Here is a 16,022-nt window from a genome sequence, read left to right on the forward strand (position 1 = left end):
CTCTCTCTCCCCTTCACACTCATATGTCTGATTGATTAAAGGCTTAAAAATGCCTGAAAAAATCTCTTTGAAAAAAAAAAAAAAAAAAGTTAACCACTAAAATAACATCTAAAATAAATAGACTGCCTCTGAAATGTGGGGCACGATGAACGTTACAGATTATCTGACAATAATGATAGCAATTAACTTGAAAGTCAATAAAACGACATCTAAATTATAATTAAATTTCAGCTGAAATGAGAGGCATTTAGCTCTGTGCAGTATGAATATAAACCATGCACATTATCTGAGCATAACTCACTCAAAGTTAACAAATAATATAACATCTCAAAAAAAAAATAAAAATTGCTGCTGTATTTATTTTCTAGAGTAGTGCCAAACCACGCTGGATTTGCGAGAGGACATCGGTCTTATTTCCCACCGTGTTGTTTTAAAACTCCAGTCTCCTCAAGCAGGGGGGACTGCTGTCTGACAGCTCTGTAGCTCCCACTAGTGGCAGGCTGCTGCATGACAGTTAAGCAGCCTTGTACATAAATAAAACACAATTTGGTTTAACCGACTAATAATTCTGGGGTGGACATTTAATTGTTTAGACGGTTAATCATGTGCATCCCTAGTCTGAATGAGGCTTAAGTTGACAAAACAAAATCAAGACTCACAAAAACTACTTTGGTTCGCCTCCTCAGTGGCTACGGTTACATGATGGCTTCTCATTCGGAATGAAATGAATCTGAATGAAATCATTCGGAATTAAAGTGTTTCCAGGTAGTTTACATGGGAAATATTCATTCCGAATGAGGGTTTACATGGGAGATCCGTTCAATCGCCTTTATTCAGGTCTGCGCAAGGTTTGGGTCAGGGAAGGTTTCTGATTGGATAGGGGGCGGGGCGGATGTTACGTGTTAACGTTTACCGGAAGAAAACACTGTGGTCCTCGCTCCGGATAACAAGATGCTTGACGACGCCGTTATTACTGCCTTTTTCGGGTGTGTTTTGCTTATATTCTTGAAGCAGCAGTACGACAACAACCTTGTTCTGCTAATGCTTCATCTGTTGAGCAGGAGAAGGGAGGCAGAAGACCGTGCTGTGGCGAATGGAAACCGGTGAGTGCAACGAGTCCGACTGCTCTAGCTCAGCCCGTTGCTATGCAGCCCGTTGCTATGTGCGCTATATACGTCATCGCACCAGAAAGGCAAGGAAACGAGCATGCGCAGAAAGACCGGAATGAACTCAAAGAGGAATGAGTGTATACATGCACACAAAATTCTTTCATTCGGAATGACAAACGGAATAAACCACCCCCTTTAATCGGATTTAATTTTCAATCGGAATGACCATTTTTCAATCGGAATGACCGTTTACATGACCACTTTTAATCGGAATGGCCGTTCATTCCGATTAAAAGTGGAATTAAACTGTCCATGTAAACGTACTGACTGTTCCAACAATCTCCAGCTCTGGTTTGGTTGATATAAACCCTTAACTCACCTAGTTAGATGTGAAAACATGCTGGTTCTATACACACTAAAATTACTATACCCTTTAACTGAATTTACAGCTCTTGTCTAAAAACAATACTTCTTGTACCCTGTCCTATCCTTGTGTTCAGATTGTCTTGACATAAAATCAGCAGAATAAATTGTGGCAAGAAACCAACAATCCTGTTTTCTCTTCCACACTTCTATTACACTGCTGCATCCTAATATCTGCTCTGCAAATCTTCCATATCAGATTGTGCTGGTCTCATTCGCTGTGCTACATTTGGGAGGTCAGCATTAGTAGGAAATGCACTTCCTGCAAGTGACAATATTTATTTTTAATCCCGAACATGGTGCCTTACAAATACATGAAATGAAAGAGAGGAGGTGGTTATATACCACAGGAAGCTATTTTAAATACCAGCAAGAATTAAAACAATGATGACTCACTTGTGGTGTTGTGATGTAGTCGAGGAACCTTTTAGCTTCATCCTCCAGAGAATGACTCATACTGGCCCAGGGCTCTAAGTCTATATGCCACCGAGGAGTCTGTAGTGGAGCGCGCGCACACACACACACACACACACACGATTATTAACATAAAAAGAACATGAAATTGACAATAAACCAACATCTAAGTAGGCCACTCAAAAGAAATCTAGTGCAAGGACAACAACAAAGGGAGTTTTATTCTTCAGGTATTATAACCCACTTGTGTGTAGCTGCTGATGGAACTGGGTCACAGTGTGCTCAGCCGAGGATTTTTTTTCCCACCTGTGTGTTAGTGACAAATAAACTGCTAAAGTTCATTTCCATTGTTATTTTAGTCAAACGGGGGCTGCTATTTATTCTCATGCAATCTGTGCTGCAAGGTACAGATAAAAAAAAAAAAAAAGCTGTCGAAAGTCCAGCTGTGATTCACAGTGGAAAAATAAGACCTCAGACTTCACCATCACCATCGGTTGGCTGCAGCAGCTCAGTGCTGCTTTGTGATTACATTCCTGAAACCTGGCAGAGCTCAGCTTTACAGCCTGCTTCATTTCTACAGGAATGTGTCTGTTTATGATTAGAGCAGAGGCAGTCAGATGCAGAGCGAACAAGAGGGAGAAGAAAGGAGAGGATCAGAGCTGCGATGATGCACTCGCAGGTTGCACAATCATTTCTTGGGTCAAACACCATGGCCAAATGTTCATTAGCAGCCCCGGTATAAATTATCCTGGGTGATTTCACGATAGAGTGCTTCCCTGCCCGGGATGCTCCTGCCTTCATCAGTGCTTTACGGGCACTGCAGTTTATTTTCAGATTTTCCACGGTTATGCACAGATAATTTTTGGCTTAGCGAACAAGATCATGTTCGGGTTTGCTCGATGCTGTGGGCACATCTGCTGAACAATCTGTAAAGGGCACTGCGATGACATCAGGTCTGTTTAGGAAAATAATCTTGTGTTGGAATTCACGCCCATGTTTCCATGCCTCCTTTTCATGTTCTCCTTACTCACAGTTATGCCCTCCAGTCTGACTTTGTGCTTGCAGGCTCATCACAATGGGCGTCGCAGCTCCAGCACTTTACAATCACACTGTTGATCTGAACAAAAGTAGCTTTGTGTGATGTAATAATTAAGTTTGTGTGAAGGTCAACTCTCAAGTTTTCCTTTGTGTAACAAGCCAGTTGACAGTCTACATTCACTCAGTCACACACAACATACTTATATATTGTATAATTCAATTCACCTAAACCTTTATCAGCATGACAACTGAGAAAACATGCTGCCAAAACGACACATATACACAGAGATGTGGACTTATAATGCTGTTCACATGGGTGTACTCTGAGACAGTGGGCCCCTGGGCACAGTTATGCAAAAGACCCCACCACCTCTCCTACACAGGAGCAAGACACACAGACTTTTAGATGGTTCTGCATCTTTTCTTGTTGTTTAATGTCTTTCTTCTGTTGTTATGCATTTTTCATAGTTATTTTGCATATCTTAATTGTCTTTTTATGAGTCTTCATGGTAATTTTGAGTCTCTTTCTGGTTGGAAAGTAGAGTGACATTTTACAGATGAAGGCCTGGGGTGCACCTGAGACTTTGGGCCCCAAGGCCTGTGCCTGGTAGGCCCATGCAGTAATCCATCCATGTGTGTTCACACTACGAGCCCCACAGCAACAGGCTATGAGTCATTTTCAGTGTAAGCCGATGACATGAAGCTTCAAACTAAAGCTGGCCGCAGGGCTGGCCTCAACTTTTTTCAGTGCTCAGATGATGTGGTAAAATGCTCGTCCATCCATCCATTTTCGTCCAGTTATCCAAGGCTGGGTCGTGTGGACAGCAGGCTAAGCAAAGTACTTCGGACGTTCTTCTCATGAGCAACACTTTCCAGCTCCTCCTGGGGAACCCCAAGGCGTTCCCAGGCCAGATGAGATATGTAATCCCTCCAGCGTGTTCTGAGTCTGCCCTGGGGCCTCCTACCAGTGGGACGTGCCCGAACACCTCTAATGGGAGGCGCCCAGCATCCTGATCAGATGGCCGAACCACCTCAACTGGCCTCTTTTGACACAAAGGAGCAGCGGCTCTACTCTGAGCTCCCTCCAGATGTCCAAGCTCCTTACCCTCCTTATCCTATCTCTAAGGCTGAGCCCAGCCACCCTTCTGAGAAAACTCATTTCGGGTGCTTGTATCCCTGATCTCATTCTTTCAGTCACTACCCAGAGCTCATGACCATAGGTGAGGGTTTTTTCTATCTGTCCTAACAACATTGTATTCATAATCTGAGATAAAAAGATAGCAATTAAACAGCAGAATCATTACCCAAACTGTATGTTGTTAACATCCATAACATTTTCTGGTTTAACTTTGACTGATCGAAGGCCCCAGTCACACAGAGGCGTACCGTACTACCGCTTTTTTTTTTTATAATAATTGAATGCCACCAGTAAAAAAAACTTTTTGCATCTTTGAATTGTTACCACGCCACCACGCCAACACCTCCTTACCCTAACTTTGTGTAGTCAATCTACCATCCATCCATTTTTATCCAGTTATCTGGGGCCGGTTCGTGGGGGCAGCAGGCCAAGCAAAGCACCCCAGACATCCCTCGCCAGCTCCTCCTGGGGGATCCCAAGGTGTTCCCAGGCCAGATGAGATATGTAATCTCTCCAGCGTGTTCTGGGTCTGCCCTGGGGCCTCCTACCAGTGGGATGTGCCTGGAACACCTCTAACGGGAGGCGCCCTGGAGGCATCCTGATCAGATGCCCGAACCACCTCAACTGACCCCTTTCGACGTGAAGGAGCAGCCGCTCTACTCTGAGCTCCCTCCGGATGTCCGAGCTCCTTACCCTATCTCTAAGGCTGAGCCCAGCCACCCTTCTGAGGAAACTCATTTCGGGTGCTTGTATCCCTGATCTCATTCTTTCAGTACCTACCCAGAGCTCATGACCATAGGTGAGGGTTGGGACGTAGATGGACCAGTATATTGAAAACTTTGTCTTCTGCATCACTGCAGACGCAGCGCCAAACCGCCGATCCATCTCACACTCCATTCTACCCTCACTCTTGAACAAGACCCCGAGATATTTAAACTCCTTCGCTTAAGGCAGTAACTCTCTCCCAAACCAGAGGGGCGAATCCACCATTTTCTGGCAGAAAACCCTGGCCATGAACCACAGCGGTGAAAAGTCAACGAGTCGTGTTTTTCTTTCTAGCTGTGGTATTGCATTAGTCAACAGGGATCAAGACGAGGGGTTGCGCAGCTTCCCAGCTTTGTAAGCTTGATGGGCGTGCCACCAGGCCTGTGAATTTCAAACCAGACCAACATGGTGGTTCATCAGGAAACTTTTTCTCATACTATGAAAACAATTCACCTAAATGTCTTTCTGGACACATGTGAGGTGAGAAAAAAAACATTCAGTTACTTAATCTGTCTTCAGTTCAGATCGACAACAGTTAGTTTAAAAGTTTTTCAATAGTTCCAGAGGCAGCAGGTCACGCTTCACGCCCTTGATTTGCATAAGGTAGCCTAGATTGCTCCGACTATCTACAACTAATGGACTCTGTGTGTCTCTCTTCATTTATCGTCGGTCCCTCTAGGGGACTGTCCTTGCTTTCCTCTGGCTCCTGAATATCCTGCTGGACTTTCTGTTCCAGTAGCAGTGGATATTTCCTACTCAGCTCTTTTTGGTGTGCATGTACAATTTACTATCATCTTTGTCATATACTTAATATATTCTGGCCTTTTTGTGTGTGTGTATGTGGGGGCACTTGTGTTACTGTTTTTTCCTCTTTTCTTCTTGTACTTGTATTTTGCATATCGGTAAAACTCAAAATATTTCAAAAGCAACCTAGAGTCAGCTGAATGCAAATGAGGAGCGGACACCCTGTCTCTTGAAATGCAAGGCTGCACTACCAGAATGCATTGCTAGCTGCTTACCCAGACAGTGAGCGTGGAAATGTCGGATCCTTGGGACATGCACCTTTACTTAGTTAGCTGACATTATGCTCAACCTGGTCTCATTCCGAAGTCGTCGAAATCTGGCACTTGGGCAGTGACTTGCGGCATCAGACACTGAGGAAAAAAGCCGTCCATGAACACTGGCATGCTATGCGACCGGCCACCATTATAGTTTAACGGCATTCGGCAGCGTCGGGGGGAAACGTATTGGGATGAGAACAGAAGTTAGGCCGCAAAACTTGGAGTAGGGTGGGTAGGAGGGGTGGTGGATAGGTCCATCAAAGACCAACCTTCACCCGGGAGAGCGATGTCCGCGTCTCTCAAGATTATAAAGCCGAACTCTTTTTTCCTAAACCTAATTAGGAGCGTTAGTTGTTAGAAGAACCTTTCACGTCGCATCTAGACGTGGAAAGTCCACGACCAAACGTCGATATGTGACGAGGTTGGGGTGAGAGTGTGTTGTTATGCTAGCCTTCTAAGTATTGCAGTGCACGCAGGGATGCAATCAGGCAGCGAAATGTGATGTCAAAATTGAGCTCAGACATTCTTCAAAAGCAGAGATATTTTTTGACCAAATATAAGCTTTAGATGACGTTGAGTCAAACTGCTTTGTTGAAAGTATCAGAGACACACCAGCCCATGATGATGTAGGCTAACTATGTGAAACAGTGCTTGAGCAACACTTTAATGGCGACTTGTTGTCACTTGTAGTGTGAACACACTTTTAATGCATGCACACAGACACAGACACTTACACACACGCATCTTCACCACAGATAGATCTGAAACCATGCATAGATTATCTACTAATGCATTTTCTATGATAGGGCTGTCTTTTCCTCCTCAATGCACACGTATACACACATTCAAACTCATTCATATGCACTAACTTAACACTGACACGCACACACACTCACAGCGCTCTCTGCTAATACATTATCTATGGCAGCACCATGTGTGTCATTTCCTCCTCCAGTGATGCTGATCCTGGACCTGCCAAACACAGAGAATCAGCTGTCCCTTTAACGTCTGCAGAGCCGGATCCACGCAACACTATTCACTGTTTGGCATTCAGCCTTTAATCGATTTGCAGCGTGTCAAAACATCTGAATGCTCGCTGTGCTTCAATCCTTCCCGTCCTCTCGCTCCATCATGTCATCCCTCTGTTTCCCTTCCTCTCTTTTCTCCTCTAACGCTGCGTCTCATTTCTTCCTCCTCATTGTTTCTCTCTGTCTGTCAGCCACTCTGTCTCTCCTCAGTGTCTCAGTTTAAAATAATTGCACCCGTGATGCATGATCAACGTAATTACCCTGCAGGACAAATAGGGTGATGGATGTGCACCAGTGGGTTTCAATCTATAGCTATTGTTTTCTGCAGATTGATTTTCCTGATTTGCCCGTCGCATAAACAGGCCACAGACATACGTTTGGGCAAAACATCCTAACTTAACCTCTTCAACTCCATCCCTCCCCACCATTAGCCATTTTTTGTTGGGGGGGCAGGGGATCTTTAGGGGGACAAAACAGGTCACCAGTATGTGCTGCATAGAAGTTGTGTACATCATCTGAAATCCACAGTGTACCAAGTTTTTCTCATCATAAGTATGTAATAAATATTGTGTGTTCGTTCAGCTACTATTCAAACTTTTAAAGTTTAAAGCAGGGGTAGCAAACATACGGCCCCAGGGCCAAAAACGGCCTGCCAAAGGCTCCAATCCAGCCCACTAGATGACTGTGCACACCTAATATTAATTCACTTGTGAAGGCTAAGAGGTGCCAGGATTCAGAGGCAAGTTAGTATTTAGTACATACTTCATGTAAAATGCTGCCTCAGAGCCTTTTTGACCCTGGACCCTGACCCAGAACACAGTGCTCTGAAAAAACACTGAATACTTATTGTGGTTGAACTGCTTGTGCTGTCACAGTCCCAAAATATTGTAGACCAGCAGCTTCAGTACATTTTTAATTTAACCTGCTTTCTCAATAGCTTCCACTTTAGTGGGAGTGGAAACATATAAAAAAAATGCACATGTAATGACATGAGTGAGAACTGAATGTGGAAAATTGACACATACTGTTGAATTTGCACATATTTTTTTCAGGATATTGTGGGCTGTTCATCACTTGTGTGGTAAATGGATGAACATTTTCAGAATGTAATTCTTTACACTAAAAAGGGGGGAAACTTCAAGGGGTTGTTATTTATAGATGATTATGCAATGGGTTTATTGGTCCAGCCCATTTGAAATCAAATTGGGCTGTACGTGGCCCATGAACTAAAATGAGTTTGACACCCCTTAGTGTAAAGTGTTGAAGGGCTTTGAACATTATGAAGGAAGTATATGATGGTCATTCCCATGCTGAGTTGTATCTCAAAAGCTTTTGCACAAATTTCTGAACTGATACTATTTGTTACACAGATTTGGTGCTAAATTTAAGCATTTTTTTACCACTCCAGAACTGATTAAAAAGGCCGGAAATCCCTCCAACATATCACATTAAGACTTGATGATTCTAATTAGTTACATGCTCTGTGATTAATTAATCTAAATTAATCGCATACATCAATTTTTGCTGTTGAAGTATTAAAAAAATTAAGTTCAAAGGAATTATGGCAGATGTGTCATAGTAAAGCTGCTGGATTTTGGACACAATTGTCCCCCTGTCCTCTACCACCGAAACTGGTCTGCAGTCAATTGCAATCCATTTTGTAGTGGAGTTAGTTAGTCGGTTACAGGTACACTTACTCAGTTTGTGTCTGAACGCCTGGTCAGGTGTGGCTTGACGAAGCTGGCTGCTAGCGTTAGCATTAGAGGCTGTGTTAGCTTGCACCTTCAGGTTCGTGGCTAAATGCTTTGCGTTTAGGTGATATTTCAGCCTTGAAGTACTCAGATGGTACGAAAATTCCTGTCCGTTTTTCCCCTCACAAAATTACCCTAACTTTAGAGCGTTATTTAACCCCTGTACCCGAGATAGCATGACATGGTTGGTACCAATGGATTCTTTAGGTCTTTAAACTTCATATGATGCCAGTATCTTCACTGCACTAGCTTCAATGCTCATTTTGCTACAGCCTCTGAAGACAGTATTGACTGAAGAGGACTCCGGGGTCCTAGTGAGCCTTTGCCACACAACAAAGCTTTGTCCAACCTGGTCTCACTCTGAAGTCGTCAAACTGCAGCGCTTGGAGAGTGACTTGTGGTGTCAGACACTGACGACAAAAGCCATCCTTTGGGGCACTCGTGGCTTAGTGGTAGAGCAGGTGCCCCATGTACAAGGTTGTTGCCGCAGCAGCCTGGGTTCAACTCCGGCCCATGGCCCTTTGCTGCATGTCACTCCCTCTCTCTCTCTCTCCCCCCTTCATGCTTGTCTGTCCTATACATTAAAAGCTAAAAAGCCCCCAAAAAATATAAGAAAAAAAAAGAAAAGCCGTCCTTTAACGTTGGCATGATACGCAGCCAGTCGCTGTTACAGGTTAACAGCGCTCAGCAGCGTCATAGGGAAACGTGGAGGGACTAGAACGAAACTTAAGGCGAGGAAAGTCTCAGGTGGTGGATAGGTCCAACAAATCTTTCACGCAGGAGAGCAGTGTCCGCACTGTTGTACTGACATAGTGTCTCCTGCTCTACTGAGGCGTATTTTGAGAAGAGACGATGCATGTTAATGGACATAACACAGCGACCCAGAACGTCAACAATTAACGCACCCAGGATACCTTTCACGTAGTATCTGGACATGGAAGGTCCATGACCAAACATCAATATGTGACGAAGTCGGAGTGAGACTGTGTTGAGATAGTATGACATGGTTGTACCAATGGATGTTTTAGGTCTTTTAGTTTCATATGATGCCAGTATCTTCACTGCACTAGCTTCAAAACTTAGACTACTACAGCCTCTGAGGACAGTATTGTCAGCCTAGGAATCTGGCATCCTAGTGAACCTTTGCCACACAACAAAGCTTAATTAGATACATTTATCTATAAGTACTTATGTGCCATCATCACCGATGTGCTACAGGAAAAAATTTTCTTCTGATTTTTTACCTTCACTGAGCCTCCACAGGGAGACTTTGCTGTCCAATCCCTCCATAAAATTTGAAATTCAGATCTCATAGCAGAAAAACTCTGCAAAGGCCACAATCTGACAAACAATCCCTGACAAAAAGTAACAGAAATACCAGTTCCAATCAACATAGCTCCAAAGGCCATGAGAGTTTTACAGGGACAGAGAGACTGCATGTCTGTCTGGGAGTCTGTTATTTACACGTAGACAAATAACATCTACCTTTCTGCATCTCGGGGACTCGGAGAGCTCTGTCTCCGAGCTGCCCTTTTCATCTCCTCACTGAGTCCTCCCTGCAAAGCTCAGCTATCAGGCTCCATACATCAGGCTGGCACAGGTTGGGACAGGACTGCTGATCAGAGGGCAGATATCTGTGACAGTGGACTCATTGGGATGTTGCAGTGTTTAAGGTGGGGTAGAATAGGAACAGAGAGGCAAAGAGTAGAGAAGGAAAGGACAGAAGGAGGTTCAAAAGCATGCATGTACTTTCTGAGATTTATGGCAGAGAAGGAATGGAAGTATTTGCAGGTTTTGCCAAGAGAAGAAGGTGTGCATCCAAGGTTTCTACTTTTAAAGACTTAACTGGAAACCAGCAGACTGACTCATACATTTCAGGTTTTCAATCCAAGTCTTCCTCGCAGGATGTGATTACTTTTCTCCTCATGTAGTTTTTTGGTGAAAAATAAATCCAATCTTTATCTAACACTTTTTTTTTTTTACTGCCCTAAAACTGGAATCCAAAATAAAGATAATGTGTGTGTGTGCACATTATACCATACACATGTCTATAAGCTCTTACTAACTGCTGAATCATCACTTAGCGGTGATGAGATTAGTGTTAAGCCTCGTGTTCAGTCAAGCATCAACAAGTCATCAGCGCCTCAGGGACAGCAGAGGTAAGCAGTGTTAATAGCAAACACACAGAACATCACTCACAACTGTTGAGGCTCAGCTCTTTAGACCTTAATCCCAGGACATTAGATATAACAACACCCTCAGCAGGAGCATTTCAGGTAGCTGTCTTGACATGAATTGAAGGGTGGACAATGGAAATTATTGATTATGTTGGTATAATGACTTTTGGAACTAGGAAAGGCCAAATCTTGTGAGGATAATGTGTGTGTACTCACTGCAGACTCACACAAAAGTAACCTCTCAAGCCTGTATCGTCACTTATGACACACCAGAAGTGTGTGGCTGTGTATTTATATGCAGAGACGCCCTCTGCCTGTATTTTCTTATTTTGTTCTTACTTCCTGTGTGTCCCGCAGGTGAAGTCAGGACTTCATAGAAAGAAAGGGGCCAAGTGCCAGACTATAAGCAGCATGCATCCAAGAGAAAGCTACAACATTTACAGGAAGAACCTAATTATACCAAGAGTGAATCTGGGGTTGGCTTCCACTTTCACTGGTGATACTGTTTACAAACCATAATAGACAATTCCTGCACAGTATACCTTTGAGTTCTGGTTTGAGTGTGAGCAGTGTGAGCACTACATGAAGTTTAGTGTGAGTGCTGAGTGAAGCTAAAAAAGCTGAAGAGCTCAAAAGTTTTGAAGATTTGATGGAAGCTGAAATACAGTGACTGACTGGCAGTTAAATTGGAAAAGATGAAAGACGCTGGCATTTCAGTTTCAGTGTGAGCACTGATGAAGTTGAAGTGCAAAAGTTGGAAGGCCTTGAAGATGAAGTTGAAGTTTAGGTGATAAACTGAGCTGGAAAGGTCCATTAAAGTGACGATACTGGAAAGACAGAAGTGCTAGTTCAAGTGTATGACCTGAAAGCTGATGTCAGTTGAAGTGTTCGTGTTGCTAGCTGCTTACACAGACAGTAATTAGTAAGTATTGGTCTGTGTGAGTAGGTTTCCTGTATACCCCAATGTGGAGGCCTCAGACAAGCATGAACTGATGAAGCCTCTTGGATAAGAGGTGAAATGTCTTCTAAGACAAAACCAAGTCCAGTTGCTTTCGATTCAATTGCCTTGTGATGAGTAATTTGGAAGCGTCAAAATGATGGATCCTGTGGACGTGTACCTTTATGTGGCAAAGTTAGCTGACATAATGCTCAAAATGGTCTCACTTCGAAGTCGTCAAAATCCAGCGTTAGGGCAGTGACTTGTGGCGTCAGACACTTGTACTCGTACATGTACTCATCGCCCTCTGCTTATCCGGGTTGTGGGGGCAGCAGCCTCAGCAAAGAAGCCCAGACAGTCCTCTCCCCAGCCACTTCCGTCAGCTCTTCCGAGGGAACCCCAAGGCGTTCCCAGGCCAGCCGGGCGATGTAATCCCTCCAGTGGGTCCTGGGGTGGCCCCGAGGTTTCCTCCCGGTTGGACATGCCCGAAACACCCCCAAAGGGAGGTGTCCGGAAGGCATCCTTACCAGATGCCCGAATCATCTGGCTCCTCTCGATGTGGAGGAGCAGCGGCTCTACTCCGAGTCCTTCCTGGATGTCTGAGCTCCTCACCATATCTCTAAGGCTGAGCCCAGCCACCCTGCGGAGGAAACTCATTTTGGCCGCTTGTACTTGCGATCTCGTTCTTTCGGTCACTACCCAGAGCTCATGACCATAGGTGGAACGTAGATCGACTGGTAAATCGAGAGCTTCGCTTTCTGGCTAAGCTCCCTTTCCACCACAACGGACCGGTTAAGCGCCTGCATCACTGCTGACGCCGCCCCAATCTGCCTGTCAGTCTCCCGCTCCATCCTACTCCCGCTCGTGAACAAGATCCCGAGACACATGTCAGACACTGACTAAAAAAAAAAAAAAAAATACCATCCTTTAACATCGGCATGATACGTGGCCGGTCGCTGTTATAGTTTGACGGTGCTGGGTGGCGTCAGGGGGAAACGTGGCGAGACAAGAATGAAAGTTAAGGTGGCCAAACTCTGAGTAGGGTGGGTAGGAAGGGTGGTGGATGGGTCCAACAAACATCGGGACCTTTATCCAGAAGAGCGGTGTTTTGCATCCCTTAAGATTCTAAAGCCAAACCCTGTTATTTATCCTAAACCTAACTATGTTTTTGTGTTGCCTAAACCCAGCATGTGTTTGTTGTTGAAGGAACAAAATGTCAATTTGCGGTGTTGTACCGATGTAGTGCATTTATTTTGAAAGAGACTGTATGTGAACGTTAATTTCCAGTGAAAACTGAAGTGTATCTTGAAAGAAGACAATGCATGTAACAGGTAGAACTTGACACGGTGTCCCAGAACGTCAACAACCAACACACCCAGGGTACCTTTCACTTGGTATCTGGACATGGAAGGTCCATGACCAAACATCGATATGTGATGAAGTTGGAGTAAGAATGTGTTAAGATAGCATGACATAGTTGGTACCAATGGATTCTTTAGGTCATAACTTGACATGGCGTCCCAGAACATCAACAACCACCACACTCTGGGGACACTAGGTGGAGCCTGATAAGTGATGAATGAGCCTAATGAATGAACGCCCTGTCACAACGTAACATCGACCCAGCTTCACTAAACCTGACCGGCTAAAGGTTAGTCGCTGTGGCCCATCTACTTCTTTATAACCCAGGCTGCTGCAGAGAAGTAGGGGGCCCAGGCCAACCCAGGTGGTGAGCAACCGAACTGGGTGGAGCTGTGGCCCAAATGGTTTTCAGGTGGTGGCCATATTGGATTTTGCTGCCATGGTCTTTAGTATGCCAATCTGCAACGCCCGATATCCAGATGCCTTCCACCAAATTTCGTGCTTCTATCACGAACTGAGCGATTGTCTTGATTTTGTGAGCTATGCAGCCTCACTGTTTTATTACTGTTTTCTTTATTTTAACACCCTCTGCCTCTTTGATCGCTCAGTTATGGGGCCTTTCTGCATGGCCTGCGTGTCTTGATGGAGCTTGGTGTGTTAGTGCCTCTCTGCCTGGTGTTAGAGAAGTGTGAGCAGCCAGGCCGAGCATGAATAATCCCCGGGGATAAGAGGATGGATGGGTGGACAAGAGATGACTGGATAAAACAAGAGAGGACTGTCTGCCAGAATAATGAAGGCGAGTGAGAAGAAGGGGGAGATGGACTCGAAAACAGACAAACACAGAGACGGAGGAGGGGATGTACCTCACTGTGAAGGAAGAAGAGGAAGAGCTTGACACCTTTTATGGATTTACACCAAGAATAAAAGAAGTCAATACATAACGACTGACTCTTTGGTCAGAGCGTCTCGGAGGACACGACACAATCAGTGCTTGGGTAAACAAATTGTCACTTGTGTATGAAATGTTGCGGCAGAGACAGCCACAGGTGAGCCATGTCTGCCCATTTGGAAACCATAAGGCCACAGACGGAGCGCTGCCAAGTCGGCACCATCTGTTGGGAAAGTGCCAGGGTGGCTGAGAATCAAACCCGTTGCCCATTTCTTTTTTTTTTTGCGATTGCTCTCAGCGGAGTCCAGACGCTTCAGAAAAATACCACCAAGCTGTGCAGTCGAGAGGTCAAAGCTTTCAGTTCAACAGCGTGTGGAATATTATTTTAACACTATGGAGTGTCTTGAAGTTCGGGAAATGTTCTTTGACAGGCTGTATTTTCCTGACAGCCTGGGTAAAAACTCAACGGTACCTCTGTGCCAAATGAAGGTCAAGACATGGCATGGACAAGTGGGCAGACAGAGAAGTTGTGGTTTAATGAAACAGCTGGAGGCTGATTCACATTAGCCTCCCTCTGATTTCGAGGACGTGGTGAACCCGAGGTGAGGGACCATATCGGAGACTTGTGCTCCAGGGGCTTGTGCTAATGCGATTCAGGGGAAAATGAAGAAAAAGATGCTGGTTTTTTTCTCAGAACTTTGGTGCAATGTGACATTTATCACAAGGTGAAGAATGGTGTTTTGCATTTAAAGCAAAACACTATCATTCAGACCAAACATGAAAAATGATGTTTTTGTCTCCCTCATTGTACGACTATACCGACCATACCAACTGGCTAAAAATGAAGAAGACAGTTTCAGAAAATTAGGATCTCATGCACTACGTTATAGCTAAATATGATCATAAACCAAATACAAGACATTATTTACATACAGTACATCAAACTGTTAGTACAATAGGACATGAAGCAGCTGGATCATGTGTATCATCATGACATGATACTGGAACGTGATTGTGAAACCTACTGGGCGTGGGGCTGAGATCACACACACGTTCTGAGAGCCAGAGATCATTCATCTGGCTGTAATTTCTCTTTACCTCCCTCAGTTTTTCTATCAGAGGTTCATAAGGTTCTAGATATGATGATCGTTTGATTATCGTTGTCATGGTAGCCAATCACAGAGTTGGCAGTTAGTTTTGATCTTTACTGTGACTTATTCAACTGAGAAATGATGACAACAAAAGACAGAAGATCAGGTTTTGGTTTTAAAGGGACAGTTCACCCAAAATGAAAAGTGCACATTTTTCCTCTTACCTGTAGTGCTCTTTATTAGACTGTTTTGGTGTGAGTGTTGGACTTATCGGCCATAGAGATGTCTGCCTTCTCTTAAATGTAATGAAACTAGACAGCAGTTGGCTTGTGATACTCAAGGCAAAGCAAAGGTCCTGTTCTTTTTTTCCTAAACCCAACCATGTGTGTTAGTTGTTGGTGGAAAAAAAACACTGTCACACTGTGGTGTTGTAGCGACATAGTATGTTTATTTTGAAAGATCCTGTAGCCCCTTTTACACTGCCAGATTTTCCATGAATGTTGGGCTGCTTTGCCGGCAAGCTGTGAGCGTTTAGACACACAGAGCCGGATTGGCGAGTTGATCCCAAGTGACCAATTTTCCGCCTCGTAGGGTAGTCATATTGGCGGAACCCACTTTAAACAGACCGAGGCGGCCTTCAGCAACGGGAGGGGCTGTTGAAGACTTGTGGGAGGAGCTGTTGATGATGCCGCATGTGTGAGCCACTGGCGGTGGATAAACAGGAAACAGCTGATAGCAGGAATTAGCTAGCAGCTAGTAGGAAGAGGGAAACGCAAACCTGACAGACACTGTAAAGATGAGCAACTGGGGAGACAAGGAATTGCGCAGCCTCCTTGCCC

The 16,022-nt window shown here is 44.5% G+C and overlaps 1 protein-coding gene across 3 annotated transcripts in view; it reads right to left on the reverse strand.

Annotated features, from left to right (window-relative positions):
- The window catches only part of mettl24 (methyltransferase like 24), a 356,006-nt gene that overhangs the window by 315,175 nt on the left and 24,809 nt on the right, over positions 1 to 16,022 (reverse strand). For all 3 annotated transcript variants that reach the window (XR_007450307.1, XR_007450308.1, XM_049589414.1), the window contains exon 2: positions 1,929 to 2,027. Coding sequence is in view for 1 of the 3 variants with exons in the window: in XM_049589414.1 (XP_049445371.1) it covers positions 1,929 to 2,027 (99 nt within the window). In the remaining 2 variants the exon portion in view is untranslated. The remainder of the gene's footprint in view (positions 1 to 1,928; positions 2,028 to 16,022) is intronic.

The sequence above is a fragment of the Epinephelus fuscoguttatus genome, linkage group LG11, assembly GCF_011397635.1.
Source record: "Epinephelus fuscoguttatus linkage group LG11, E.fuscoguttatus.final_Chr_v1".
NCBI classification, from domain to species: domain Eukaryota; kingdom Metazoa; phylum Chordata; class Actinopteri; order Perciformes; family Serranidae; genus Epinephelus; species Epinephelus fuscoguttatus.